This window comes from Puma concolor, chromosome D3, assembly GCF_028749965.1.
Source record: "Puma concolor isolate L17-30 chromosome D3, mPumCon1.1.hap2, whole genome shotgun sequence".
Taxonomy (NCBI): domain Eukaryota; kingdom Metazoa; phylum Chordata; class Mammalia; order Carnivora; family Felidae; genus Puma; species Puma concolor.
In genome coordinates this window covers 23,402,925-23,430,349 of record NC_141678.1, presented here as the reverse complement: position 1 = coordinate 23,430,349, position 27,425 = coordinate 23,402,925, and the positions used below count along the sequence as shown (strand labels likewise).

General features: G+C 48.1%; 1 protein-coding gene and 1 long non-coding RNA gene across 2 annotated transcripts; one reads left to right on the top strand and one right to left on the bottom strand.

The window, feature by feature from the left end:
- Positions 1–511: 511 nt before the first annotated feature.
- Positions 512–16,679, bottom strand: NIPSNAP1 (nipsnap homolog 1). The gene is made up of 10 exons (XM_025933393.2): positions 16,522–16,679; positions 9,739–9,866; positions 9,495–9,540; positions 9,140–9,234; positions 5,684–5,754; positions 5,396–5,536; positions 5,044–5,075; positions 4,609–4,703; positions 3,374–3,457; positions 512–1,673 (listed from the first exon to the last, which is right to left on the bottom strand). The coding sequence occupies exons 1-10, from the start codon at positions 16,611–16,613 to the stop codon at positions 1,609–1,611; spliced, it is 849 nt and encodes a 282-aa protein (XP_025789178.1). The 5' UTR covers positions 16,614–16,679; the 3' UTR covers positions 512–1,608.
- Positions 16,568–24,500, top strand: LOC147575411 (uncharacterized). Its single transcript, XR_015242367.1, has 2 exons — positions 16,568–16,723; positions 24,294–24,500. It is a non-coding gene; the product is annotated as an uncharacterized LOC147575411 (long non-coding RNA).
- The last annotated feature ends 2,925 nt before the right edge of the window (positions 24,501–27,425 follow it).

Genomic DNA, 27,425 nt, shown 5'->3' with positions numbered 1-27,425 from the left:
AACCACTGTCACATTCACCCAAACATCCCATACTAGTGAGGGCTGCAAGCCAGGGACGGCATTCATTCTCTGACACTTTTTTCCCCAAGGGTGCATCAGTAGCTTCCTCATTTTAGGCCTGGTTTGTCTAGGGCAGTCACAACTCTCATGCAGCATTTGACAGTATCAAGTGTTTTCTGCCCCCTGGTATGAATTCTAAGGACAGGGTTAAGGGCTTTTGGTGTAAATCCTCCTCATCCAGAGGTAGAAACACTAATGTCCTGAGTGCCTAGTTATAAAGGGCTGTCCCTTCTGCCATGGGGGTTTGGGAGGGTGCAGAGGCCCTTCCTGAGTATAGCTCAGGTAACAGAGTTGGGGGGGGGGGGGGCGGGCGCGTAAATCAGCCAGATGGAACTAGGAAAATGGCCCTGCCCCTAGCACCTGCCAAAGTTCCTTGCAGATGAAACACACAAACACACACACACACACACACACACACACACACACACACACACACACACACACACCACGGTTTATAGTAAATTTTTAATTGGTTCCATCAGTGACTCCAGCATAAGTTTTCCTGAAAGGGAGACAGAATCAAGCTACCTAGAGGTTGATGAGGTGTGGGGATCACTGAAGTCCCTGACCCCACTCCACATACCCAGTGGCCCAGTAGAATGAGGGTTGGGCTAATAGAATATGAAGAGAGAAAAGGAATTGCAGGGTGAGGGAAATACAGGCCCTGGCCCTCTCCTTAGCCTGCAGGAGTGAAAAAGGGGAGGAGACTCTCCCTACACAGCAGTGCTGGAGCTACACAGTCAAGTTCTCCATCTCATTATGTAGGGAGAAAGAGATGAGCCTCTTTCTGTCTTGTACTGGGAACCCCTTCCCAGGTGGTCTTCTGTAACCTCTGTTCTATCTTCCCGATTCTGTATTCCAAATTCTGCAGTTCAAATCCAAGGTCTGAATTCTATGTTCTACCTTCTAAGTTCATGTTCCATTCTGTGACCCAGATCTTTCCCAGCTCCATCCCTTTTCCCAGCCTTTCTCAATGGAATATGTAGGATCTCACGCTGAATTTGGTAACTTTAGGGTTTTCCCCTTTACTTCTTGAGGCAGTTTTAGGCTTTTCCCTGACAAGAGGGACTTGGCTCAGACTATCCAGCAAGTGGGTGGCCCAGTGGAGACCAGGGAATTCCAGACAACGAGGCCTGGTCTGACTTCCTTCCTCCCCACCCCACCTCTAACCACTGGACACACTACCTTTTGTGTAAGTAAAGCTAAACTGAGGGCTTCCATGGTGATAACTAGGGACTGGTGGCCTTGAGATGAGGAATCTTAGGGGGCAATGTGAGAATACATAAAAGGTTGCTGTTTTTCATCAGAGAAACTAAAAACTGCTTCCAGCACAGGGGAAGGGGTGGGCAGGGAAGGTGGGAAGGGCCTGGGCAGAGCTGCAAGTCCTCAGAACCCTGTCATCCTTCAGCTTCCCCTTTGTCTGAGCTGAGCATGAACCCCCAGAGTCATCCCACATCCGAAAGAAAACCAAGACAGCAGGACTGTGATCTCCTCTGTCCATTGGCTGCCCTGAGGGAGAAGGGGAAGGAGGCAGAGGCAGCAGCAGCATCACTGGAGAGGCGAGATCTTCAAAGGGATCATGATCCGAGACTCCATGTGTCGCACCAGTGGGACTGCGGAGAGAGAAACAGAGGTCACAGAGGGGGCAGAGGCAAACCAACCCCCAAAACTGGACTTTGAAGGAGGAGGAGGGGGCGCCTGGGTGGTTCAGTCGGTTAGGCGTCCGACTTCAGCTCAGGTCACTATCTCACAGTCCGAGGGTTTGAGCCCCTTGTCGGGCTCTGTGCTGACAGCTCAGAGCCTGGAGCCTGCTTCGGATTCTGTCTCCCTCTCTCTCTGCTCCTCCCCTGCTCATGCTCTGTCTCTCTCTGTCTCTCAAATAAATAAAAACATAAAAAAAATTAAAAAATAAATTAAATTTTAAAAAAAGGAGGAGGCGGCCTAGGATGCTGAGACAGGGAAAGCCCCACTGCCTTCCTAGAACAGAGAGCACCCAATTGTGGGATAAGAGGGGACTTGGGTGGTGGTGAGATGCAACATTCTTAAAGTTTCATAATTATATATTTATGTTCCTGTATAGGTGAGAGAATAAGCAAAAAGTGATTTTGCAGATATTGCTTAGAACAAAAGCTAGGTGTAGAAGTAGGGGGATTTAAAGAAAAATATCAAGGGCACCTGGGTGGCTCAGTCAGTTAAGTGTCTGACTTCAACTCAGGTCTTGATCTCATGGTTTGTGGGTTCGAGTCCCACGTCAGGCTCTGTGCTGTGCTGACAGCTCAGAGCCTGGAGCCTGTATCTCCCTCTCTCTCTCTGCCCCTTCCCTGCTTATGCTCTGTGTTTCTCTCTCTCAGAAATAAACATTAAAAAAAACTTTTTTTTCATTATCAAGAAAATAATTATTGCCATAGTATACAAGGAGGATAAAAGCTATGAGGGTGTCCTCAAGTGGCTAACGTTTGCAAAACACTGATTTGGTTCAACAGATTCATTTTACAGATGGGGAGGCTGCAGTCCATACGTCAGCACAAGGTCACCCAGGAGGTCAGACTCCTCTTGCTCAGAATTGTTCAAACTTTACCAATTACCTCCAGTTCTTGTTAAAGTGCAGATTCTGATTCAGCAGCTGGGGGTGGGGGTTGAGATTTGGCATTTTTAACAAGCTTCCAGGAGATACTGATACTGTCATTCAGCACCACACTTTCAAGAATGAGGCTCCTGCTAATTTCTTCAGGAGATGCATTTTCCCCCACACCAGCTGGTAAGTGTAGATCCTTAACTGTAAGCTCAAGGGGAGGGACAGGCTTCTTCTATTCATTCTGTGTCCCCCAGCCAGCCACCCACTGCAGTCCCTGGCACACAATCAACACTTGCTGACTTCACGTGGTTCTCTGGGGTCCCCGCAAGTTAGCAAACATGGAGAATAAAAAATTTGCTCAAAAAATTTGCACTTCCTCTGTGCCAGTCTGGAAGCACTTTCCAGAAATTAGCTCCTAGAATCTTCCATCCAGCCCTCCAAGGGAGGCACCATCACCATCTTACAGATGAGCCCTCAGTGTGAAGAACCATGCCTGAGGCCACAGTGCATTGGGACCACCAGTGTTTTCGTCCCCTGAGGCACTCACCTAGACCCACTGCCTAAATCACATGGAGTGTGCCACCAAGATCGAAACCTACTCACTGTCTTAAAAGCTTCCCAGCACGAGAGGTAATCAAGTGAGGCTTGATTTCCTTGCTGAGGGGATTCTATCCTCAGATTGGGCTCTTGGCAAATGACCTCCAAGGGCTAGGCTGATGCCCCAGCAGAAGCACTCACCTGTGTAGTAGACATTTTGGTCCCAGCCCCTCTTCCTCCAGGCAGCATTTCGAGTCTCCTCCCGAGACTGTAGGTCTTTATAGGCTGTAGGAAAGGCATTGGCTCATTCCGTGGGCATAGAGGATCTGGTTCTATACCTAGCACAGAGCCCTCTTCCCATTGCCCCAAACCCTGTCCTGCTGTCTCTCCCCAGTGCCTCAGACTGTTACCACACACTGTCTGCTCTGACGATCTCATCCAATTGTACATTTGTTGACAACATCCACCTTTCTATTTCCAGCCCAGAACTCTCCCTCGGGCTCCAGAGCCATATATCTGGTGCCCACTTGTGTCTCCATTTGGATGTGACAGCACCTTAAAGGCAACATTTCCAAGGGCCAAGATTACACTTTTGACTCCCTCAACCTGCCCTTCCTAGGGTCTCAGTAAGAGACACACAGGTAGCTGCTGAAGCAGGAATCTGGAGTTCTCTCCCTGCCTCGCCCCACACAGACAATTCATCCACAAAGCCCACTGCCTCACCTCCAGACTAATGAATCTGTGGCCTTTTCAGCATCCTCACTGCCACCACATTAGGCCAGGCCACCATCCTCCTGAACCCATCCGCCTGAACTAGTATAACCATCTCCTGATGCCCCACTGCCTCTCTTGTTCCCCTACAAACTCTCTCCAGCAAAGCACATGGCAACCAGAGCAATCATAGTGGAATACAAATCAGGTCATGTACTTAAAATCCTGCAGCAGCCTCCCACTGCATTTAGAATAAATCCCACTTGTCTCCACAACCTGCAAGGCCCAGCCTGATCTAGTCTGTCCCTATCTCCTCACACCCATCCCTATCTCCACACTGGCCTCCTCTGCACTCTTCAAAACCCTGAAGGCGTTTTCTCCACCACAGGGCCTTTGCACATGTTGTTCCCTCTACTTAGAATGCCTTTCCCTGGCAATTCACAAGCTGGCTCCTTCTCATCCTTTAGCAGAGCTAACATTTTACCTCCTCAGAGAGGCCTTCTTTGTCTATCCAAGTCATTCCCGTTTGTTTCATCATTTTTCCCTGCGTCTTCATTATTTGTAATAACCCAAAATGATGTTTTTGTGTTAGTTTATGTCTGAGGTGGTGTCCCCCTCTGCTGGACCATAAGCTCAAAAGGGCACTAATATATTTGCGTTGTCTATATAGAGTGACAATAGAGAAACCGGACAAGCAGAGGGCCCCTGGAGGGTTCCCAGCCTACCCCAGAGATGGTGCACAACGTAGAGCTCGCCTATCTGCGAGAAGAAGCCGCCCACTGCCTCCTGGTTCTCTTGCCGGTACTTGATGGCCCGCGCCCTAGGGACAGCAGAAGAGTGTGGAGCAGGGGCCAGGGCGAGTGCAAAGGGCCCTATGAGGTGTCACCAGGCTGATTTCTTAGCCACACCTCAAGGGAGGAGCCTGAGGTAGGACCCCCCAGTTCTCAGAGATGATCAGGGAAGGGGGTGACAGAGGTACAGCCGTGGGCTGGGTATTCTGCTAGAAGAGGGTTCACATCCTGGTTGGATCCTTCTCCTGGATCCACAAGGAGCAGAGGATGCCGGGTTCCCTGACATATGGCCCTGGGAAAGGTGGGATGCCAGGGAACTAAGCAGGATAGGTGGGCAAGGTCCCCCCAACCCCAGGCACTGCCACTCACCAGTTGTTCCCCCACTCAATCATGGTTCCTGGCTGAAAGAGAACCAGGGGAAAGAGTGGAAATGAGCCCCATCTCAGATTCCAAATGTCACGGCTGGGTAGAGGGGGGAAACTGTTATGTCTCCCCAACCCCAGGGGCCACTTGGCCTCATTCAAGGGTCCTGACTTGCACCTGGGTGTGCATGTGTGCACACGTGTGTACATACCTCTATTCTGAACCCACAGGGAGGGAGAGGCCAGAAGCCCCAGTCTGGGTGCTGGGGCACAGGACCCACCCACGTTGGTGTATCTGTAAAGCACCACCACAGCAGGGAAGGTGGGAGGCAGGCAGGGATCTGGTTGGGAGGAGGCACCTTGAGTTTGTATGTCCTCAGCTCATAGATGTTGGGGCCTGCTCTGGGCTGTGGCTCATTCCAGAAGCTGAATTCAAGGAGCATCTGGTTTCTCCTGGACAGCAGCATCTGGCTCCGCTCCTTTCGGAACTCCAGGTACTCCTGTGGGTGTGGCAGTCTGGGCATGGCAGCCACGAAGAGCCCCCCACCCTGGTGGTGTATCTCATGGGGTAGTGGTAGCAGCCCCCAGCACAGGGCTGATCCAGAGCCAATATTCCAGAGAGGTTTGTGGAACAGATGCCGACATACCTTGTTGTTTTTGAGTTTGTTCATGCAGTCCATGAGGGCTGGGTAGCCACCTGAGAATCGCCACAGGTGTACTGTTGGGGGGTGAGGAAAATAGGAGGTACAGGTCAGGGGGCTGCTGGGACCCTGCCCTGCTTACCCTAAGGTTGGCTAAGTGTGTATGAGATGGGGCAGTCTCCAGCTGAGTTCCCTTTGCCTTAGTAAGGGACAGTGCTAGACAGGGGATTTCCCCAGACACAAGCCCTGGAGGTTTGAACTCCAGGTCTGCCAGGTGGCCTTTGACCCCCCCCCCCAGCCCTTGACATCCTCATCTTGAAAATGGGAATAATGTTTCCACCCAATCTTCCTTAAATAGCACAAGAGGATTAGGTGTGTCCTTGTACCCAAGGTGCAACAGCACACCAGGCCTGTGAGGGACAGGATGGACAAAAAGGGAGAGTAGGCCTGATGGGCTGAGATGGAACATTCTTAGTGAATTAAAAAAAAAAAAAGAAAGAAACCAAGGAACAGAACAGCATGCACAGTATGCTAGCACATGTGTTTAGGGGTGGGGAGACATATCCAGAGATGCTGGTCTTTATACCATCTCTCAGTGGAGACCCAAGAGATTGTGACAGAAGATGCCCCTGAGGCAGAGAATTGAGGCCCGGGTATTATGGGCAGGAGGGAAGCTTGCTTTTTATTGAAAACTCTTGTGTACTGTTTGAATTTTCTATCATAGCCCCTCTGCTGGGTCAAATAGTATTCCCCTGCCCCTTATGTTTATGCCTACCCAGAACCTCAAAATAGGACCTTATTTGGAAATAGGGTCTTTGTAGATATAATCAAGCTAAGATGCTGTCATATTGGTGGGACCTAAATTCAAACACTGGTGTCCTCATATGAAGAGGGAGACTTGGACACAGACACAAAAAGGGCACCATGTGAAGACGGAGGTACACGGGGAGAATGCTATGTGGTAACGGAGGCAGAGACTGGGGTGATGCATCTACAAGCCAAGGAAAGCCAAGGATTTCCAGCAAAAACCAGAAGGTGGAAAAGGCAAGAAAAGCCTTTAAAGAGAGCGCGGCCCTGCCAACACCTAGATTTCAGACCTCTGGGCTCCAGAACTTGAGAGAATAAATTTGTTGTCTTAAGCCACCTAGTAGTTGGCACTTTGTTATGGCAGCCGTAGGAAACTACTACACCTTCCAATAATAAAGGTGGAAGAGAAAAAAGGAAACAGTCTTGTCACCCTTGGGAGCATGGCTGAGGTCGAGAGAGGAAGGTCTCCAAAGGGAGACTAGAGCTGAGGGCAGTTGGCTGACCAGTGGTTTGGAAACACAGACTTTTGTTCCTTCCCATCCCCAGCCTATCCCTTACCTGCCTTCTGACCCCATCTGTATACCTTGATTCTCCTATCTGCAAAATGGTCTGACCTGAGAGTTTAAAGGCCTCTTTCCCAAGGGAAACAGCAAAAATACTATATGGATGGAAGTCTACCAAGCTCAGGAATGCTGCCAGTAGAAGAGGGATAAACATCATACTGGGGACCAATAGGGAAAAGTTACAGGAAAGGAATCCTAGGCCCACGAAAAGACAGTTTTCTAACAATTGCAGTGCTCCCTCTAGGAGATAGATCAACGGTTCTTCTACGTCCATTAAAATGTAGATTCTTGAGCCCTACTTCTAGGGGATGGCTTGGGGTGGGGTGGGGGTCTCTGCTCCCTAGCTGATTCTACACAAGGGATGACACCTCAAGATACACAAAATTTAGGACATGCTTTAAAAGTTAGGAACCCATCCCTCAAAGTTCATTTCCCAACTAGCAAATAATTAAGAGAATCCAAGGACTATAGCTAGAGCTGATTAAGTTGTACCTAATATGGGAAAATGGTAGGGGCTAAAGCTCAAGACAGTTTGCTCTTCTCTTATCCACCTAGCAATGTGTCAATGTCTGTTACAGAAACAGAATACATGATCAAGGGAATCTGTCTGTAAGACACTGATTTTTTTTTTTTTTAGACACATGCAATTATCAGGGCTGTGGAAGGATGAGATAGGTTTGCTTATTCCGGAGTGAGTTCCCCATTACTAGGAGTGTTCAAGGGACACTTAGAAGACCCTTTATCAGGACTGTTGCAGAAGAGCTCCCTGTGCTATACAGAGTCTAAATCAGCATGTCCAAAGGACTTTTTGCTACAATAGAAATGTCTTATGGGTGTGCTAACACAGTAGCCACGAGCCACATGGGTCTATCAGTGGACACTTGAAAGGTGGCTAGTGTGACTGAGGAACTGAATTTTTCCTTTTCTTTAATTTTAACTAATTAAAAAAAATTTAATGTTTATTCATTTTTGAGAGACAAAGAGACACAAAAAGGGCACCATGTGAAGACGGAGGTACACAGGGAGAATGCTATGTGGTAATGGAGGCAGAGACTGGGGTGATGCATCTACAAGCCAAGGAAGGGGCACAAGTGGGGGAGGGGCAGAGAGAGACGGAGACACAGACACAGAATCTAAAGCAGGCTCCAGGCTCTGAGCTGTCAGCACAGAGTCTGATATGGGGCTTGAACCCACGAACTGCGAGATCATGACCCGAGCTGAAGTCAGATACTTAACCAACTGAGCCACCCAGGTGCCCCTAATTTTAACTAATTTAAATTTAAATAGCTACATGTGGTTAGTGGCTACTGCCCTGACAGTGCAGTCTAAATACCAGGGACCCTTTGAGTGAATGAGATGCTGTGAGTCAAATTTATGTGTGCCAGCCTAGCAGCTGGTGCCGAGGGCAGGGTGGATCTCTGGGGGAGGGATAGTGCATGCTATGGGGACCTCCGGGAGGCTATAAGGAACCAGCTCAGACAAGAGCCTCTGTGAATTCCATAAGTATGTGCTACATATAGGGGATTCAGTAGTAAAGACAGACAGGGACCCCTCCATCCCAGAACTCACCACCTATATGGGGAAACAAGCAAGCACAATATGGGGTGCACGATTGGGGCTGTGAAGAGGGAAGTCAGGGGAGGTGCCTGACCCTGCTTAGGTGGAGAGGATCAGGGAAGGCTTCTAGGAGGAGGTGAGGTCTACACCAAAACAAAGGTTGAGCAGAGGGGTGAGCCAGGTAAAGCGGGCAAGGGAAAAAGGATGTTTCCAGCAGAAGAAACAGCAGGAACAAGAGTCTGGAAGTGGAGGGTGAAATGGTCAGTCTGGAGAACTGCAAGAAGTCCTGAGTGGGAGAGCACAGGAAGCAAAGCAAAGAGGATGTGGCAGAGAAAGGCTCACAGAGCCTCGTGGGCCACGCTGAGGGCAGACAGGAGCCACAACAGGTGTCTAAGCAGTAGAGTGAGCTGAGGAGGACTGCATTATGAAAGATCCCTCTGGGTGCCACCGTGGAGGGTGTGGAAGGTGGCTAGGCATGACAGGTGTCAGAGATCCGGGCTGGGCAGCAGTAGCACTGGGGAGGTGGGCACCTCACCTGCCTGGTCCTGCTCCCCGTACCATGTGTTCCAGTTGCCCACGAGTGAGCAGGGGTAGTCCTCATCCAGGTGCAGCTTGGGCAGCACAGCTTCCCTGGGGTGGAGGGGAGGGGGACAGAGAGAGGGAGGAGGGCTCACATCAGCCACCAGGGTCCCTGAGATAAGGGTTCCAACTCAGGCCCTCAGGGCTGAGCCTGAGTGCCCCCATCTCTAAGATGCAGAGGCTGGACAATATATTTTTAGGACTTCTGGCTCTGACATCTACATCTCCTAGATCTCTGCAGGGAGAATGGGGCTGGGATGGAGTCTCCAACCCAAGCAGGGAGGGATGAGCAGATGGAGGAGGATGCTCACGTCAGGCTGTTGTAGGCATCCAGACACTCAGGCTTCACATTGTGAACTGCAACAGAGGACAGAAAATGGAAGGTGAAGCAGGGTGTGTGTGTGTCTGTGGGGAACTGGGGTGGGGGGACGTCCCACAGGGCCAGGGCTCCCAGGATAGCTCAGGATGTCCCAGCCCCTCTCCTGTCCCAGCTGAAGCCTTGTGGGCCCCCAGAGGCCCCAGGAGGGCTGGCGGGCTGGCTCAGCAGCCACTCACACTGGATCTTGTAGAGGTTGCTTGTTTCCTTCTTGGACAGCAGGGTGGAGTGGGCATCCTTCCGGGGATCCACCTTGTGCACAAAGAGGGAGCGGAACCAGCTACCTTCATTGTCCTTGGAATAGAAGCTGCAGGACAGAGGAGTTCAGGGGGACAAGCGGGGGGGGGGGGGAGCCCTGGCTTTTCCATCGGCTCCGATATCCTGTTCCCCCATCCCTCAGATGTCCTGAGGAACCCATATTTCTAGGAATGGAGCCAAAGAATCCAGTGGCAGACCCAGAGTTTAAAATGTCACTGGAGTCAGCTGAGCAGACCTGGTCCCTTTTACAGAGGTCATGGCTACCCACTTTGCTTCTTAAAGTTTTGCAAGGCCTCAGGAGGCGAGGGGAAGAGCCCCATCTCCCACCTCTCTCCTCCCTCCCTCCACTTTTCCCTTTCCAAGAGGTTCCTTGGGGCACACATCTGCAGCCTCTTGCCAAGAAGATCAACCCTAAAACCACCTTGCCTGATGTCCAAAACCTGACAGTGCAATGTATCTTACCAGCCTTCCTTGCTGTCCCCTCCCTCCAACCCGTGTACTCCACTCTCCAGATGTGCTCCTCCCTGAACATACCAGGCTCTTTTACTCAGTGCTTTCTTGGCAATTTCTGTCCCCTCTGACAGAAGGTTACACTCATTGTGGTCCCCAGTGCCCAAACTACACTTGGCCTGTGTCTCTTCCCAGTCCCCATAAATGGAGAGCCAAAGAAAAATAAGCTTTGTCCTTGAAGAAGTCACAGTCCACTGGAAAAAACAGGCTTTGGAACATAATTATAGCCAGAGGTATCTGGGAGAGCCTAGGTGAGCAAGCCTCTGGCAGTCTGGGCAAACCCTCCAGAGGAGGTGATCTGACCAATCTCTGAATCTCCAGGGCTGATTTGGCAGATAACAGCAGATAGGGTAAAAAGGCATTGCAAGGCAAGACTCATTCATTCATCCAGGCAACATTTAATTGACATTATCCACCCAGTGTGCTTGGCTAAGGTGCCTTGAAAAATGAACAAAGGAATGAAGTACTCTGTTCAGAGCAGGGGACCTGCCACCTGGTCCTGCCCTACCCTAACTATACTTCCCACACAAGGTCCCAGCAGGGGCGGGCTTTTTTTTTTTTTTTTTTTTTTTAAGGTGGCCAGAGGCTATAAATCTTTTTGCTTAATAGCAGTGGTACAACTTGTAGTCAGGCCTGAAAAGCAATTCTCATGTTGGATGATTTCTAGCCAGAGAGCCTGGCCCTTAAGTGCCAGCAAGTGTACTTTTTCGATCTTTTTCTGTGGCTAGAATAAATGTCTTGGCAAATCAAAGTATTATTTTTTTCCAAAATATGGAGCAGCCACTGAGACTGATGAAATTAAAAAAGCATCTTAAAGTAGTAAACCATTTATATGAACACAGAGAAAGATGAATGAGGATTTGTCCCAAACCAAATACTGCTTACGTGGGAGAGGGGAGAAGATGCTTAAATTTTTCTTTACTCACTAAAGCTTTTTGGAAAGCTAAAAAAATAAAATTGTTTAAAGTGTTTCTGAATTCACAGGCTTTCTGTCATTGTGCATGTATTTGTTTCATTAACAAAGAACAAAAAAGATGATTATCATCGGGGCGCCTGGGTAGCTCAGTCGGTTGAGTGCCCAACTCTTGATTTCAGCTCAGGTCATGATCTCATCTCATGGTTGTGAGATGGAGCCCCATGTTCAGTTCTGCGCTGAGAGTGGAGCCTGATTCAGATCTCTCTCCCTCTCTCTGCGCCCCACCCCCCCCTGCTTGTGCGTGCACTCTCAAAATAAATAAACGTTAAAAAAAAAAAAAGACAATTATCATCAGATGGGCAGTGTGGTTCTATGAAATTTGGGGACCAGAATATAGCTTCGCTATAGATACTTTAGCTGAGGACATCGTCTGTGTCAGGGATCTGTGATCAACTTGTCAGAAGCATGATCCTGCTGCATCTACGTAATGTTGACATAGGGTTGATACTATTAGGGTCCCCATTTTTGAGATGTGAAAATAGTCAGGGGGTTAAGGAACTTGCCCAAGGTCATATGGTAAATCAGGGGCAGAGCTGAGGCAAGACGAAACCCAGAACTCTTTCCTCCAAAGTTGGCTCCCACCTCCAGTTTGAGCACTGACTTGGGGAGCATCAGGCAGATACTGTGAAGAACCAGGTGTTTCAACAAAGCCACTGGCAGAGAGATCCGACCTTTGATTTGAATATAGAGGGGATGCTTCCCTTGGAAGGGGTGGTGGCAGGGAAAACAATGGCTCCTACTCACTGTCAACCAAGACCTTTGCTCCAGGACTGGGCTTTGAGTAATTTATTAACATCAGTACTGACCAAGATAAACAGCCAGGAGGTCAGCCCTTGGAGACAGAGCCTGGGGGCTAGAATGCTCTTCACTCCAGGGGAATGGCAGGGGAATCCAGGAGCTCTGATGGGCTCCCATCTCTTCCCACAACTCTCTCATCTTTTATGCCTATGGACCTCAGTTTCCCCGTGTGTCAAATGAGCAGGCTAAAGCAACCTATCTCTAAAGATCTTTTCTCAGGCAAAACCCAAGATGGGACCTGTCCAAGATCCCAGGACAGGGTCTGAACTCCAAGCCAGTGTCCATAGGTTCACATTTTCAAGAATTCAAATTTCATTTTCTCAGTGAAATCATAACATTCTCCTGCCCCTGAACTCCCCGACCCCTCTCACCCTGCTGTTTCTGTAGCTCCTTCTATCCCATTATACTTTTTTCCCCCTTATTATATGCCTTGTTTGTTGTCTGCTCCAGTAGAAGCAGCCCCAGATGGACAGGGATCTTATCTGTCCCTTGTATTCCCACTGCCTGGAATGGTGCTGGGCACCTGGCACGTGCTCAGTCTGTGTCTGGGAAACAAATGAAGGAGTGAGGGGACACTAAGACAGAGCCGCTTGAAGATGATGAAAGTTGGAAGGAAATAAATTAAAGGAAGGGTGGTTCAGAGTGTGGACACAGGGCTCAGGGTCCCTTTCCCTCCCCACCACCACCAGCAGAATTAGTGCTTAAGAGCACAGGTTCTGGATGAATCCAGGTTCTAATCTCAGCTCAGCTTCATCTCTTTGAGCTTTATATTCCTCATCTGTAAAATAGGGGCCTTAGGATGGATCTTTTAGAGAAAGGGCCTGACAAGATAGTGCAACTAACATCACTGTTCCTACCAAACTTCCTAACTCATCTCCCAGCTCCCACTCTTTCCCCACTTTTCCTAATCTGCCCATCCATCTTTGTAAAGCACCATTTGGATGATGCTATTGTTCTGCTCTAAAGTCTTCTGTGGCTCCCCACTGTGTACAAAACAAAGGCTGGATGTCTCCACTTGGAATTCTAGCTCTCATGTACTTTGCCAAGCTTTCCACAGATCCAAGATTCCCTATCCCAGTGGTTCTGAAACCCACCACTAATAATGTCATCTGAGAAATTCTCAGGGCCCATCCTAGACATACAGCAGCAAAAACTCTGGGGGTGGGCCTAGCAATCTGGGTTTTAACAAGCCCACCAGGGGACTGCTCAACTTTAAGGATCAGTGCTCTAGAACAGTCCTAATTTCTTTCCCTCCCCCCTCCCCCCCCCCCCCCCCCCCCCGGCCAATGTAATCTCAGAAATGCCAAAGATTTTGGTATCTAAACTATATTAAGAATGCCTCTTAGGCCTAGAAAAACACAACGCAGCTTTGTATACTCTGCAGGAAAGATCTGTCCGGATGGACCCGTTTTAGCCCCTTCCATAAAAACACCTCTCTTATTTCTCCATGGGCCCTTTCATCCTTTTCATAGAAGTATGTCTTATCTCCCCAGCCACACTGGAAGCCACTAATGTCCTCCCATCCCCCCCAGGGTACAAAGCACAGTGCTTTTGGCTTGGGAGTTGCTCAACAAATATTTGTCTCAGATGAGAACTTTTCGGTAGATGTCACATTTGCACTCTCAATAGTGATCAACAATCCGAGACCCTGCAAAATGAAATTGCTCCAGAATGTTCTCAGCTCTATACACACTCTGAAACACTCTTGTGTTTTGAGTTGGCTGATTTTATTTATTTATGTATTTATTTATTTATTTAATTTATTAATGTTTATTTTTGAGAGAGAGAGAGAGTGAGAGAGAGCGCACATGCAAGCAGGGGAGGGACAGAAAGACACACACAGAATCCGAGGCAGGCTCTAGGCTCTGAGCTGTCAGCACGAAGCCTGACGCATGGCTCGAACTCCAGAACCACAAGATCATGACCTGAGCCGAAGTTGTACACTCAACCGCCTGAGCCACCCAGGCACCCCAGAGTTGGCTGACTTTAGAAAGGACCATGTATCTGCTTGATTATTCCAGAGGTGTATGTTTAGAAGACATACATAAGAGCTAAAAGAACTGAAGTTCTGGGGGTGCCTGGGTGACTTAGTCGGTTAAGCGGCCAACTTCAGCTTAGATCACGATCTCACAGTTTGTGAGACCGAGCCTCATGTAAGGCTCTCTGCTGTCAGCGCAGAGCCTGATTCAGATCCTCTGTCTCCCACTCTCTCTGCCTCTCCCCCACTTGCGTGCACATGCTCTCTTTCTCAAAAATAAATAAACATTAGATAAATAAATAAATAAATAAATAAATAAATAAATAAATAAAAGAACTGAAGTTCTGGAGCACCTGGCTGGCTCAGTCAGTAGAGCATGTGACTCTTGATCTTGGGATAGTGAGTTCAAGTGCCCCATATTGAGTGTAGAGCTTACTTAAATAAAGCATAATAATAACAGTAATAAAAATAAGAGAACTAAAGTTCTGTTAACAGGATTACTGGTACAGCAGTAGTAACAACTGCTGTTTATTGAGCAATTACTATGTGCTAATCTGCATGACATGTATTTGAGAAAAATGAAGCTCAGGGATGGTTAATGGCCGAGAGGATTCCAACCCACATCCATCTGACTTTAAAGCCCACACTCTTATCTCCATCCCAGCAGTCCCCAAACCTCGGAGGTCAGAAAGGCTGCTACCTGTCCCTCTAGTGACTCCAGAGAGATATGGGGTGGCCTAAAGGTCAACAGGAGGGGATGTTCCCAGGTATCTAAAAGGCATAAGTAACTGTAAAGCAGTCCCTGAGCGACGTGGGAAGCATTAGTCCAAGAGCCTTCACAGCAAGCCTGCAAAAACGCCCAGCAGATCATCATCACCACTTTACAGAGAAGGAAACCGAGGTTCACAGAGGTTCTAGTGCCCAAGTCAAGTGAGTAAGTGAGGAGCAGCAGGCTGCCTTATGTCCCACGCTCCTTTTGTGGTCTCTGGATATTTGCCACACAAATGGCTCTACCACCTACCGATTCTGGTACCCTGGGGAAGTGAGGTCCCAATCCCAGCCTCGATTTCCTCATCTGGAAAACAAGGAGCTCACAGAAAATGATCTCCCCAAGGCCTTTTCAGCCCTGATATTATGAGGAGTTCGTGCAGAAACTGTCAGAACAAGGGCAATATCTGTTGCATGTTTACCAGGGGCTAGAAGCCTCACATACATGGCCTTTTTCACCCTCAACAGCTCTATGAGATACAGACTATTTTATCACCCCTTTTGCAGATGAGGAATCTGAGACTTCAAGAGGCCAAACGACTCACCCCACTAAGAAAGGCTGAGTTAGATATGCTGGCGCTAAACTCCAGGCTCTTTCCATGATACCAGCTTTCTCCCCAATTATTGGGCAGACAGGGTGGGGGGAACACACTCAGCTCCTCTTTCCCAACGACCCATGAGCCACAGTGCACAGTGCTCTAAGATCTCATGGCAAGGTCTCACAGAACTCTGAAGCTTCAAGCCTAGGCTGCTGGAGAGGAGGGCCCCCTGCTTCTTTTCCGCACAGAGGTGGGGAGACAGGTGTCTTCACTTCTGTAGCAATATGTTCTTGAGCACACACTGTCCTGAGCCCTGTGCTAGGGGCTGGATTAACAGAAAAATGACATGACAGGCTAGTCGGGCAGACAAGCAAGTGTGTATAGAGGGTGATGAGGGGATGGGGAAAGTACAGGCCGCTGGAGACGCAGGAGGGAGGGGCCGCCCAGGGCTGTTCAAGGAGGCCAAGCCCTGCCTCAGTCCAGAGCAGGGCCCAAACAAAAGCCCAGGCTGAGAGAACTGCCTCTCCCAGGAGGCCACCAGTTGTGGTGCAAAGAGCACTGTCAGGAGACCTGGGTCCGGACCCAATGCCACCTCCGGACACCAGAGGGAGTGACCTTGGGCAACTCCCATCCCTTCCCAGGCCTCCTTTGCCCCACCTGTACTGTTCAGGATTGGGGAGCAAAGGGTCTGTGTAGCCATGGCCCTTGGGGGTCCCCTATTGCTATCCGTATCTCTTCCCCCCAGAACTTCCGAGGGAGGAGCTGCCTCTCCTAGAAGGCCCCAGTAGGTGTTATTTCACAATCATCTCAAAGGCCTAGAAAAGAAGCCACTCCTGCCCTCTGCCCGGCTCCCACTCTCCAGGGCCCAGGGCATGTCCCTCTCCCTCTCATTCACCCCATCTTTCATCCTGTGCCCAGAGCCAGGTATCCATTAGGACAAAGACCCTGCGCCTACCTTTACCATTTCCCCCATTCTTTGCTGAGAGCTCTTCCCTAGGCCTAGATCTTGCTCCCGCCTCTAACCCATATAGATTCCAAGCCGGAGTCTGTCCATTCCTCTGACCAAGACCCTGGTCCCCTCCCCAGCACTCCCCGCGCGCGCGAAGCGCTCCCCCATCCCTGCCCCGGCTCTCACCGCGCGGCAGCCGCAAGGTCCCCTGCTCGGGGCTTCGGGCGTCCCATCAACCGTCGCGTCGCCGCAGAGATGCTGCACAGCCGCGGAGCCATGTTGGAGCGGCGCAGGTTGAAGGAAGCCCCCGCCCCGAAACCGGCGACGGGGCGGGGCGTGAGTAAGCCCCGCCCCACCGCGTAGACCGCTTCCTTCTGCAAGCAGCCAGGTGGGCGTTTCCGCCGGGCGTCCCCCAACTCCACAGAGTTAGAGCTGAAGTCAGACTTTTGTTTTCAGAACTCCTGCAGCTCTGGTATTGACTTGCTCTGTGACCTTGACCAAGGCCTTTGCCCACTCTGGGCCTCAGTGTCCACCTCGGTAAAATGGGAGCATGGAACAATGGCACTAGGGATTCTTGTTTTTGTTTTTTTAAAATTTATATTCAAGTTAGTTATCACATAGTGCAACAATGATTTCAGTAGATTCCTTAATGCCCCTTACCCATTTAGCCCATCCCCCATCTCACAACCCCTTTGGCAACCCTCTGTTTGTTCTCCATATTTAAGAGTTTCTTGGGGTGCCTGGGTGGCTCAGTCGGTTGGGCGGCCGACTCCGGCTCAGGTTATGATCTTGCAGTCTGTGAGTTCGAGCCCTGCATCGGGCTCCGTGCTGACAGCTTGGAGCCTGGAGCCTGCTTCGAATTCTGTGTCTCCCTCTCTCTCTGCCCCTTCCGCATTCACACACACACACTCTCTCTCTCTCTCTGTCTTTCAAAAATGAATAAACGTTAAAAAAAAAAAAGTCTCTTATGTTTTGTCCCCCTCCCTGTTTTTATATTATTTTTGCTTCCCTTCCCTTATGTTCGTCTGTTTTGTATCTTAAAGTCCTCATATGAATGAAGTCATATGATATTTTTCTTTCTCCTACTAATTTCGCTTAGCATAATACCCTCTAGTTCCATCCACATAGCAGCAAATGGCAAATTTCATTCTTATTGATTGCTGAGTAATACTCCATTGTATATGTATACCACATCTTCTTTATCCACTCATCTGTTGATGGACATTTGGGCTCTTTCCATACTTTGGCTATTGTTGATAGTGCTGCTATAAACATTGGGGTGCATGTGTCCCTTCGAAACAGCATACCTGTATCCCTTGGATAAATACCTAGTATTTATGCAATTGCTGCATTGTAGGATAGTTCTATTTTTAATTTTTTAATTTTTTGAGGAACTTCCATACTGTTTTCCAGAGTGGCTGCACCAGCTTGCATTCCCACCAACACTGTAAAAGAGATCCCCTTTCTCCACATCCTCGCCAACATCTGTTGTTGCCTGAGTTGTTAAGGTTAGCCATTCTGACAGGTGTGAGGTGGTATCTCATTGTGGTTTTGATTTGTATTTCCCTGATGCTGAGTGATGTTGAGCATTTTTTCATGTGTCAGTGGGCCATCTGGATGTCTTCTTTGGAGAAGTGTCTATTCATGTCTTTTGCCCATTTCTTCACTAGATTATTTGTTTTTTGGGTGTGGAGTTTGATAAGTTCTTTATAGATTTTGGATACTATAACCCTTTATCTGATATGTTGTTTGCAAATGTCTTCTCCCATTCTGTAGGTTGCCTTTTAGTTTTGCTGATTGTTTCCTTCACTGTGCAGAAGCTTTTTATTTTGACGAGGTCCCAATAGTTCATTTTTGCTTTTGTTTCCCTTGCCTCTGGAGACATATTGAGTAAGAAGAGGTTGAGTAAGAAGATCAAAGAGGTTTTTGCCTGCTTTTCTCCTCGAGGATTTTGATGGTTTCCTGTCTTACGTTTAGGTCTTTCATCCATTTTGAGTTTATTTTTGTGTATGGTGTAAGAAAGTGGTCCAGGTTCATTTTTCTGCACACTGCTGTCCAGTTTTCCCAGCACCACTTGCTGAAGAGACTGTCTTTATTCCATTGGATATTCTTTCCTGCTTTGTCAAAGATTAGTTAGTCATCCATTTGTGGGTCCATTTCTGGGTTTTCTATTCTGTTCCATTGATCTGAATGTCTGTTTTTGTGCCAGTTCTGCACTGTCTTGATGATTACAACTTTGTAATACAGCTTGAAGTCCTGGATTGTGATGCCTCCTGCTTTGATTTTCTTTTTCAAGATTGCTTTGGCTATTTGGGGTCTTTTCTGGTTCCACACAAATTTTAGGATTGTTTGTTCTAGCTCTGTGAAGAATGGTGGTGTTATTTTGATACGTGTTGCATTGAATATGTAGATTGCTTTGGGTAGTATTGACATTTTAACAATATTTGTTCTTCCTATCCAGGAGCATGCAATCTTTTTCTGATACTAGGGATTCTTAATTGGGCACTCAAGGACTAGTGGCAGAGGGTCAGAAGGCCCCCTGAAATTGTGCGTTTTTCTGGGGAGGAGGGATCCACAGGCTGTATTTAGCACATTTATCAAAGGAGCAAACCCCAACAATTGCAGACAGTTGGAAAAGGCTCTAGGCCATAGGTATATTTTCTCTCCATCTCCTTTTCTATTTTCATCCCATTTTACCATCTCTGCCTAGACATTCTGGGGCCCCATGCCCTCTTCTGGCCCTGCCCAGCTCTTTTGCCTGCTTTCCAAACTAATCCCTTCTCGGTCCACAATCCCCCAGGTCACAGACCTCAGCAGGAGGGGAGAGCCTGCAGACCCCACGAGGGGTCCAGGGGCCGAAAGGGACATGGATGTTTGCATGTACACCTCCTCAAAGAATATCCACCCACTGGCTGCAGACCAGTGTCTCCCTCCTGGTGTTCTTGGCAAGGGGGAGTGGAGGGCAGGCATTAATTTTGTTAATCATTCAGCAAATACTACGTCTACCTGGCTATTGGCTGTGCTAAGCTCTGAAACACTAAAGGTAGACAGGACAACAAGCCCCCAGCCCTTTTGGGACTTGAGATCTGGTAGGAGAGACAAAATCAAATCAGCACTGACTTTGAGCCCCTTTACGGCAGATGCCTTAAGCTGCTCTCCTCTCATTTCTCTTGCATGATACATTAAATATTTACTGAATAAGTGAAAAATACACACAAAAGTATTTTTGTCAATTGCAATACAGACTATGAAGAAGTACAAGGAGCTGTAAGGACTTACAATGTGTGGGGAAGAGAAAAAGGGAGGTCCCATATAGACTTGAGGGTCAGTAATGACTTCTATAAGAAAATGAGTCTTGCACTATGATTTTTTCCCCCTGTGTTTTCTTTTTTTTTCTTTTTTATTTTTTTTTCAACATTTATTTATTTTGGGGACAGAGAGAGACAGAGCATGAACGGGGGAGGGGCAGAGAGAGAGGGAGACACAGAATCGGAAACAGGCTCCAGGCTCCAAGCCATCAGCCCAGAGCCCGACGCGGGGCTCGAACTCACAGAGTGCGAGATCGTGACCTGGCTGAAGTCGGACGCTTAACCGACTGCGCCACCCAGGCGCCCCACCCCCCTGTGTTTTCTAACTTAACATGTATTATATGTGTAGCTTATTTTAAAAAGGAAACGATAGGGGCACCTGGGTGGCTCAGTTGGTTGAACATCTGACTCTTGATTTTGGCTCAGGTCATGATCCCAGTATGATTGAGCCCTTCGGCAGGCTCTGCGCTGAGTGTGGAGCCTGCTTAAGATTCTCTCTCTCTCTTCCTCTGCTCCTCTCCCCCACTTGTACGTGCTCTCTCTCTCTAAAATATAGATAGATAGATAGATAGATAGATAGATAGATAGATAGATAGGTAAAAAGGAAGCCATATCCTCATGATAAATGGAAAACCTGGATCAATTGTTCATAAACAGGCAGAATCATCCAAATAAATACAGTGGAAATAATACTGCAGCCACTGCCTTGTAGCTAAGGCAGAACACTGTGAGCCTGAGGCCTGCTCTTAGTGTTAACAAAGAAGAACAAAGAGAGGTGTTGGAGACACATCTGGGCCCAGTGGCTCCTTGGGGTTATCAGAGGGACTAACAGGGAATAAGCTCCCCCTTCTGGAAGTTGGTGTGATCAGAGGCTCCCCAGTCACAGCCACTCAGGACAAGCCCAGATGGGTAGATGGAGATGTCACTGGTGTCATGCCATAGAGCTGCCCTTCCCTTAGACTCTGAGTGTGGCAGACCTGGAGAGGCGGAGGCGACTGGCTCCATCGGACCTCCCAGGAGGCCTGACTTTGGACCTAAGCTTGAAACAATACACAGAGAGGGTTTGCCAGGAGAAGGGAGCAGGGCAAAGGGAACCTGAGGCAGAGAAAGCAATGTTGCATAGTATGTGAAAAGGCTGCCATGAAGAAACAGGTTAGAAATTTTAGCACATGGGGTGCCTGGGTGGCTCACTCAGTTGAGCAATTGACTCTTGATTTCGGCTCAGGTCGTGATCTTGTGATCATGAATCGAGCCTTGCATCAGGCTCCTTGCTAAGCGTGGATCCTGCTTGAGATTCTCTCCCTCTCCCTCTGCCCCTCTCCCCTCTCTAAAATTAAAAAAAAAAAAAAAAAAAAAAAAAAAAAAAAGCAAGCAGAATCAAATACAATCAAAGGGTGGAGGTTATTTGGTAGCAGCTCCTCAGTCAGTACAAGGAAATACCTCTCTAACAATGGAGCAGGCAGCCTTGGTGACCGGTCACTGATTTTTTTTGGCTGTGTGGTAGAAGGCGTTTGGTAATGAAACCACAGGAAGCCAGGACCCATGGACAGAAAGGGGCTGGCCCTCCTGGTCTAGGGTGAGAATCTTCACCAAATTCTAGATGTTTCTGGTCCCCTCTGCTGAGGAGAAGAAGGGAGGGCTGACCTGCAGCCTCCTTACACTGGTCTGACACTTGTAAGAGGGTTTTCCCATCTCCCTCCACTTAAGTGGGGCAAGAGGATGAAACCAGGCAGCTCCAGGAGCAAGCTCCCACCCCTGACCATCTCTCCTGGTCAGACAGATCTCCCTTCCCATGTCATATGAACCACAGTGTGGCAGCTTACTGGAAGTGCAGCTTTGAAACCCTAACCCCATCCCAACCCCAGCTAGGGTGACCAACTCATTTCAGCTTCCCCTAGACTTTCCCAGTTTTAGCACCAAAAGTCCTCCATTCAGAAAACCCCTCTGTCCCAGGGAAACCAGGAGATTTGATCATTCTAATTGTGGCCCTATCCCTCTCCTCACAATACATACCTACTCCATCCCAGAACCTTCTCCTTGCTTAACTAACTCCATTTACCCTGCTTGAATAAGTAAGGCACAGGGGTTCTCTTTGTGACACTCAGTAACATGCAATGCTGGTTAACTGAGCACCTGTCATGAACGGGTCCCTGTCCCACGACTGTGCATTCTGAGCGGCAAACCAGAGAGATGCTGAATGACAGTTCTACAAATAAGGAATTAGACCGTTTCCAATTACTGTGGAATAAATTACCCTCAAAATCTAGCAACTTGGAACAATAAACAATTATCATCTCACATGTCCAAACAGGTCAGAAATTCAGGAGTGAGTGGTCAGCTGGACTGGTTCTGGCTCAGGGTCTCCCACAATGCTGCAGTCAAAATGTCCGCTTTGGGGGGCTCCTGGCTGACTCAGTCACTAGAGCATGCAACTCTTGATCATGAGGTTATGAGTGCGAGCCCCATGTTGGCTGTAGAGATTAAATAAATAAACAAACAAATTAAAAATAAAAAAGATGTCAGCTTGGGCTGTGGTCATCTGAAGGCTTGACTGGGGCTGTTGGATCTACTTCCAAGGTAGATTGCTCACACGCCTGACAAGTGATTGCTCTGTGTTGGCTTGGGACCTCAGTTCCTTGCCCCATGGACTTTTCCAGGCACTTCTTGGGTGTCTTTACCACATAGCAGTGGGATTACCCCAGAGCAAGTGATCCAAGAGAGAGTAAAGTGGAATCTCCAAGGACTTTCATGACCTGGCCTTGGAAATCACACTTATCATTTCTGCACGTCCCATTGGTTATACACGTTGGTCCTGATCAGTGTGGGAGGGGGCTTCACAAGGGTGTGAATACCAACATGAGTCACGGGGGCCACCTGGGAGGATGGCTACCACAATTAGGTTTTACACTAGGCCCAACTTAATTATTGGGGTTGGACCCAGCATTCCAAGCCATCTTCTGTGAGCAGGCCTCCCCAGCATCATTGTCTTCTGCCCCAGGATCTCTCCCTCCCCTTCCTCTCTCAGGTCCCTTCCCACTCACTACTGAGTCTGTGACATCTCTTTCTCCTGAACCTGTCCATCCATCCCTTCTCTCCAGGGAGCTGACCCATCTCTTCTCCCTCCCTCCCTTCCCAAAGCTGCCCTCACAGAATCCACCTTCATAACTCATGGCCAAGGCCTGCTGCCCAATCTGTGAAATGAAATGAGAGGAGCCAGGGACAAAGACAGATGGGCAGAGCCAGGAGGAGAGGAACAGGCAGGTTCATAAGTGTAAAATATGAACAAACCTGCCATCATCTATTCTCTGGGACAAATACATCATCACCAAATAGGCTGCAGAAGAGCAAAGAGACAAATTACCCAGCTGTGGCAGCGTCACCTGCTCCTTATTGATGGGCTTCTATGCTTAGGCCCAGCTGCTCTCTGAGAATTGCATCCCCTGGCTCCTACAGGACCCCAAACAGGAGTGACAGGGACAAGAAAGCTTTTATGTTTTGGCTAGGGCATGAGCCACGCTGCCAAGTTCCAGTCTTTCTGTAGTATGCATTATACGCAGATATGACTTATGCGACTTTGAAAATTTTTTTTTCAACGTTTATTTATTTTTGGGACAGAGAGAGACAGAGCATGAACAGGGGAGGGACAGAGAGAGAGGGAGACACAGAATCGGAAACAGGCTCCAGGCTCTGAGCCATCAGCCCAGAGCCTGACGCGGGGCTCGAACTCACGGACCGCGAGATCGTGACCTGGCTGAAGTCGGACGCTTAACCGACTGCGCCACCCAGGCGCCCCGACTTATGCGACTTTGATGTAGTGCCACAAAAATGTTAACAAACTGACACTCTGTGTATACACTGGAAATCACACAAACACCAGGAAAAGAAAACAATTCTATTCCTTAGGTATTGAACAACTTCAAAGCCACGGAGATGGAATGGATTAAAAAGTGTTTATGCTACTGCCACAAGGCGGCGCCACTGTAGCGGGGAAAACAAATGACCACCGGTGTCCTTGCTGAGCAAATCACACTGTCGTTTTTTTTGTTTTTTGTTTTTAATTTTTTTAACATTTATTTGTTTTTAAGAGAAGACAGAGTGTGAGTGGGGTAGGAGCAGAGGGAGAGGGAGGCACACAATCAGAAACAGGCTCCAGGCTCTGAGTTGTCAGCACAGAGCCCAACGTGAGGCTCGAACTCAAGAACCACGATATCATGACCCCAGCCAAAGTCGGATGCTTACCGACTGAGCCACCCAGGCACCCCAACAAATCACACTGTTGTTAACGTCCTTTGGACTCTAGCAACAGCTTTCTGTGCCCATTAAGCTGTTATTTTGTCGTTCACTCTCATTACAAACCACTTAAAAAAGCTATAACAACATCATTCAAACATTTACAAAGTAGAGATGCTAGGGCTGAAAAACACACCCCCAAATCAATACCTTTGGAGTAAATACTGGATGTGATAAAACACCACGAAGAGGACTGAATCACCTCCTCAACAGGTAGTGCTGTCAATTTAGGAGAGTACCCGTGGGTAGAGATAATGCTGCAGATACAAAGCAGCACCAAAAGCAAAAATGGGGTAAGACAGTCATAGATTTATGAGCTGTGCGAGTGCATTTCATCACCTACTTTACATTCATTCCTAGGGGGGAAAACGAATCTTGGAATACAAAGTTTTGAATCATGCAAAGTTTACAGAAGGCATCCTTCCTGGAAAATGTGACTTTCCTGGACCTCCCCAGCTATACTGGCATAAATACAGCACCTGGAGTCTGCTCTTGGAAAGAGAATGTTATGAGCTGAATTGTGTCCTGTGAATTAATAGAAAATATATATTTCATCTATGCCCTCAGTTTCTGGCACAGCTCCTAGAACCCTTGTCATTTTTTAAGTGATAAGAGAGTGCTACCAGCACCTTTTGTTCACATATTTGATCTTTGACCCTGGTTGCTGACACAGAGCTCCAAAAATCCCTTGGTATTTCCTGGGTGATAGGAACATCTTTTGTTCTGAGGAGGTAATGCCTGGGGAGATCCTGGAAGGGAGTGGGTGGGGTCATCAGAAAGATGAAACTTTAGAAGCTTGGAACTTTGAGCCCAAACCCCCTTCTTCCTGGAAGGGGAGAGGGACTGGAGGTTGAGTTAATGACCGATCACGTCTACCAACAAGGTGAAGCCACCATAAAAATCCCAAAAGTAGGGGGTTAGGAGAGGCTGTACATTGGTGAACACATCCATATGTTCGGAAAGTGGTGTATCCCCAACTCTATGAAGACAAAAACTCTTGCTCCCTGGACCCTTCCTGACCTCGCCCTATATACCTCTTCATTTTGCTATTTATTATAAAAGCCAGTAAACCCAAGTGTTTCCCTGAATTCTGCAAGAATTCTAGCAAATTATTAAGTCCAAGGAGGAGGTCACAGGAACCCCAATTTGTAGCCAGTAGGTCAGAAGTACAGAAGACAACTAGTACTTATAATTGGCATCTGAAGGAGAAGCAGTCTCATGGGACTGTGTCCTTAACCTGTAGGGTCTACACTAACTCTAGTTGGTGTCAGAATTGAATTGAATTGTAGGACATCCAGCTGGTGTCTCAGAGAATTGCTTGGTGTAAAAAAAGCCACAGACTTTGTGTCAGAAGTACAGGGAGTGTGACAGGAAAGGCTCATTCAGTCCCCTAAACAAGAGATATTGAAGTCCCAATCCCAGTCCCTCAGAATGTGACCTACTTGGAAACAGGGTCTTCTTTACAGAGGTAATCAGGTTAAAATGAGGTCATTGGGGTGGGTTCCAATCCAGCATGACTGGCGTCCTCGTGGAAAAAGGAAATCTAGAAACAGGACAGGCACGCACAGAGGGAAGACCGTGTGAAGACACAGGGAGACACAATGTGCAGGCTGCAATGATGCCACAAGCCAGCGAACATCTGGGGACACCGGGAGCTGGGAGAGGCAAAGAAGGAGCCTTCCCTCCAGGTTTCCGAGGGAGCACAGCACTGCTGACTTCTGGATCTTGGAATTTCAGCCTCCAAAGCTGTGAGACAATACATTTCTATTGTTCCCAGTCACCCAGTTTGTGTTACTTTGTTACAACAGCCTAAGGAAGCTAATATAGAATGTTGCTTGAGATTCAAAGTACCACAGTAAAGGACACAGAAACAGTATCAAATTGCAAATTAGGCCAGAGTATACATTTTAGCCCAGAATAGTTATTTTTCAGTTCCTGCTGTAGACAAAGGCGTGCCTGCTACTGTAGGCATGCTGTCTTTGGAAAACCATGGGCCCAGAGCTAGAAATCTGGGTTGAGGATCCAGCCTCGATCTCTGTTAGGCTCTGTGGTCTTTGGCCAGTAAGTTCACTTTGGGCGCTTTAGTTTTAACTGCCTAATGGGCATGATCTACTTAATCATGAGAATTCAATGAGAATGCATGTGTATGAAAATCATCGCCAGTACAAGTGAAATAAATGTGTACTTTTAGGTGCTATTTGCAATTCCATTTCCTATCCCCCCCCCCCCCCCCAATTTAAGCAATGATGAGATGGAGACCCAGAGGTAACAAAAACCTTTGTGAGGTCACACAGCACCTTAGACATAGAGGGTGTTCAATAAATATCAATTCTTATTTTAAAAAGGGCTCCTAAACATGTCACGTAATTTATTATTAATGCCCATTTTTACAGATGAAGTAACTGAAGCTCAGAGAAGCTAAGCTGAGCAAGGTTACAGAAAAGTAGAAATTCCAACTCAGGTCTGCCCGTGAGGGACATCCTGGCCCAATGGGAATGGGGTGAGCACTAGTGATTTCCTAAGGTGTTCTAGGTTCCTTTACTACTGTTATTTCAGGTAACTGTTATTTCAGATAGCTGTTACCTGCAGGCTGCCTTCCTTCAGGGTCAGTGCCTCAGGAACTGCTTCCTTGGATCCTTGGAACACTGGTTCCTGGCCACGGCCTCAGAAGTCTTAGGTCCCAGGGGCGCCTGGGTGGCTCAGTCGGTTGGGCATCCGGCTTCAGCTCGGGTCATGATCTCACGGTCTGTGGGTTTGAGCCCTGCGTCGGGCTCTGTGCTGACAGCTCGGAGCCTGGAGCCTGCTTCAGATTCTGTGTCTCCCTCTCTCTCTGCCCCTCCCCTGCTCATGCTCTGTATCTCTGTGTGTCAAAAATAAATAAAAACATTAAAAAAAAAAAAAAGAAGTCTTAGGTCCCAGATCACGCTGGGCCAGGTGATATTAATGAATCAAATCACCTCCCTGAGCCTCAGGCTGCAGACAGGCCAAAACCTCTTTGTTTGGCTTTTAATCCCCACCCTGCTCCCAAAATAATGTGGTGTAGCTTACAAAAATACATCTGGAACATCAGTCCGATCGTGAGAAAACTTGAGACAAACCCGAATTGGAAGACATTCAACAGATACTTGGCCAATACTCTTTAAAAGGTCAAGGCTCCTGGATGGCTCAGTCAGTTAAGCGTTGGGACTTCAGCTCAGGTCATGATCTCGTGGTTCGTGAGCTCAAGCCCCGTGGCAGGCTCTGTGCTGACAGCTCAGCACCTGGATCCTGCTTTGGATTCTGTGTCTCCCACTCTCTCTCTCTTTCTCTCAAAAATAAATAAATGTTAAAAAAAAAAAAAAAGGGTCAAGGTAGTGAAGGACAAAGAAAAGCCGAGGAACTTAGTCCGGCTGCAGGAAAATCAGAGAAATAACCCAATGTTATCTGGAATCCTGGATAGGATCTTGGAACACAAAAGGGCAGTAGTAGAAAAATTGTAAAATTCGAATATGG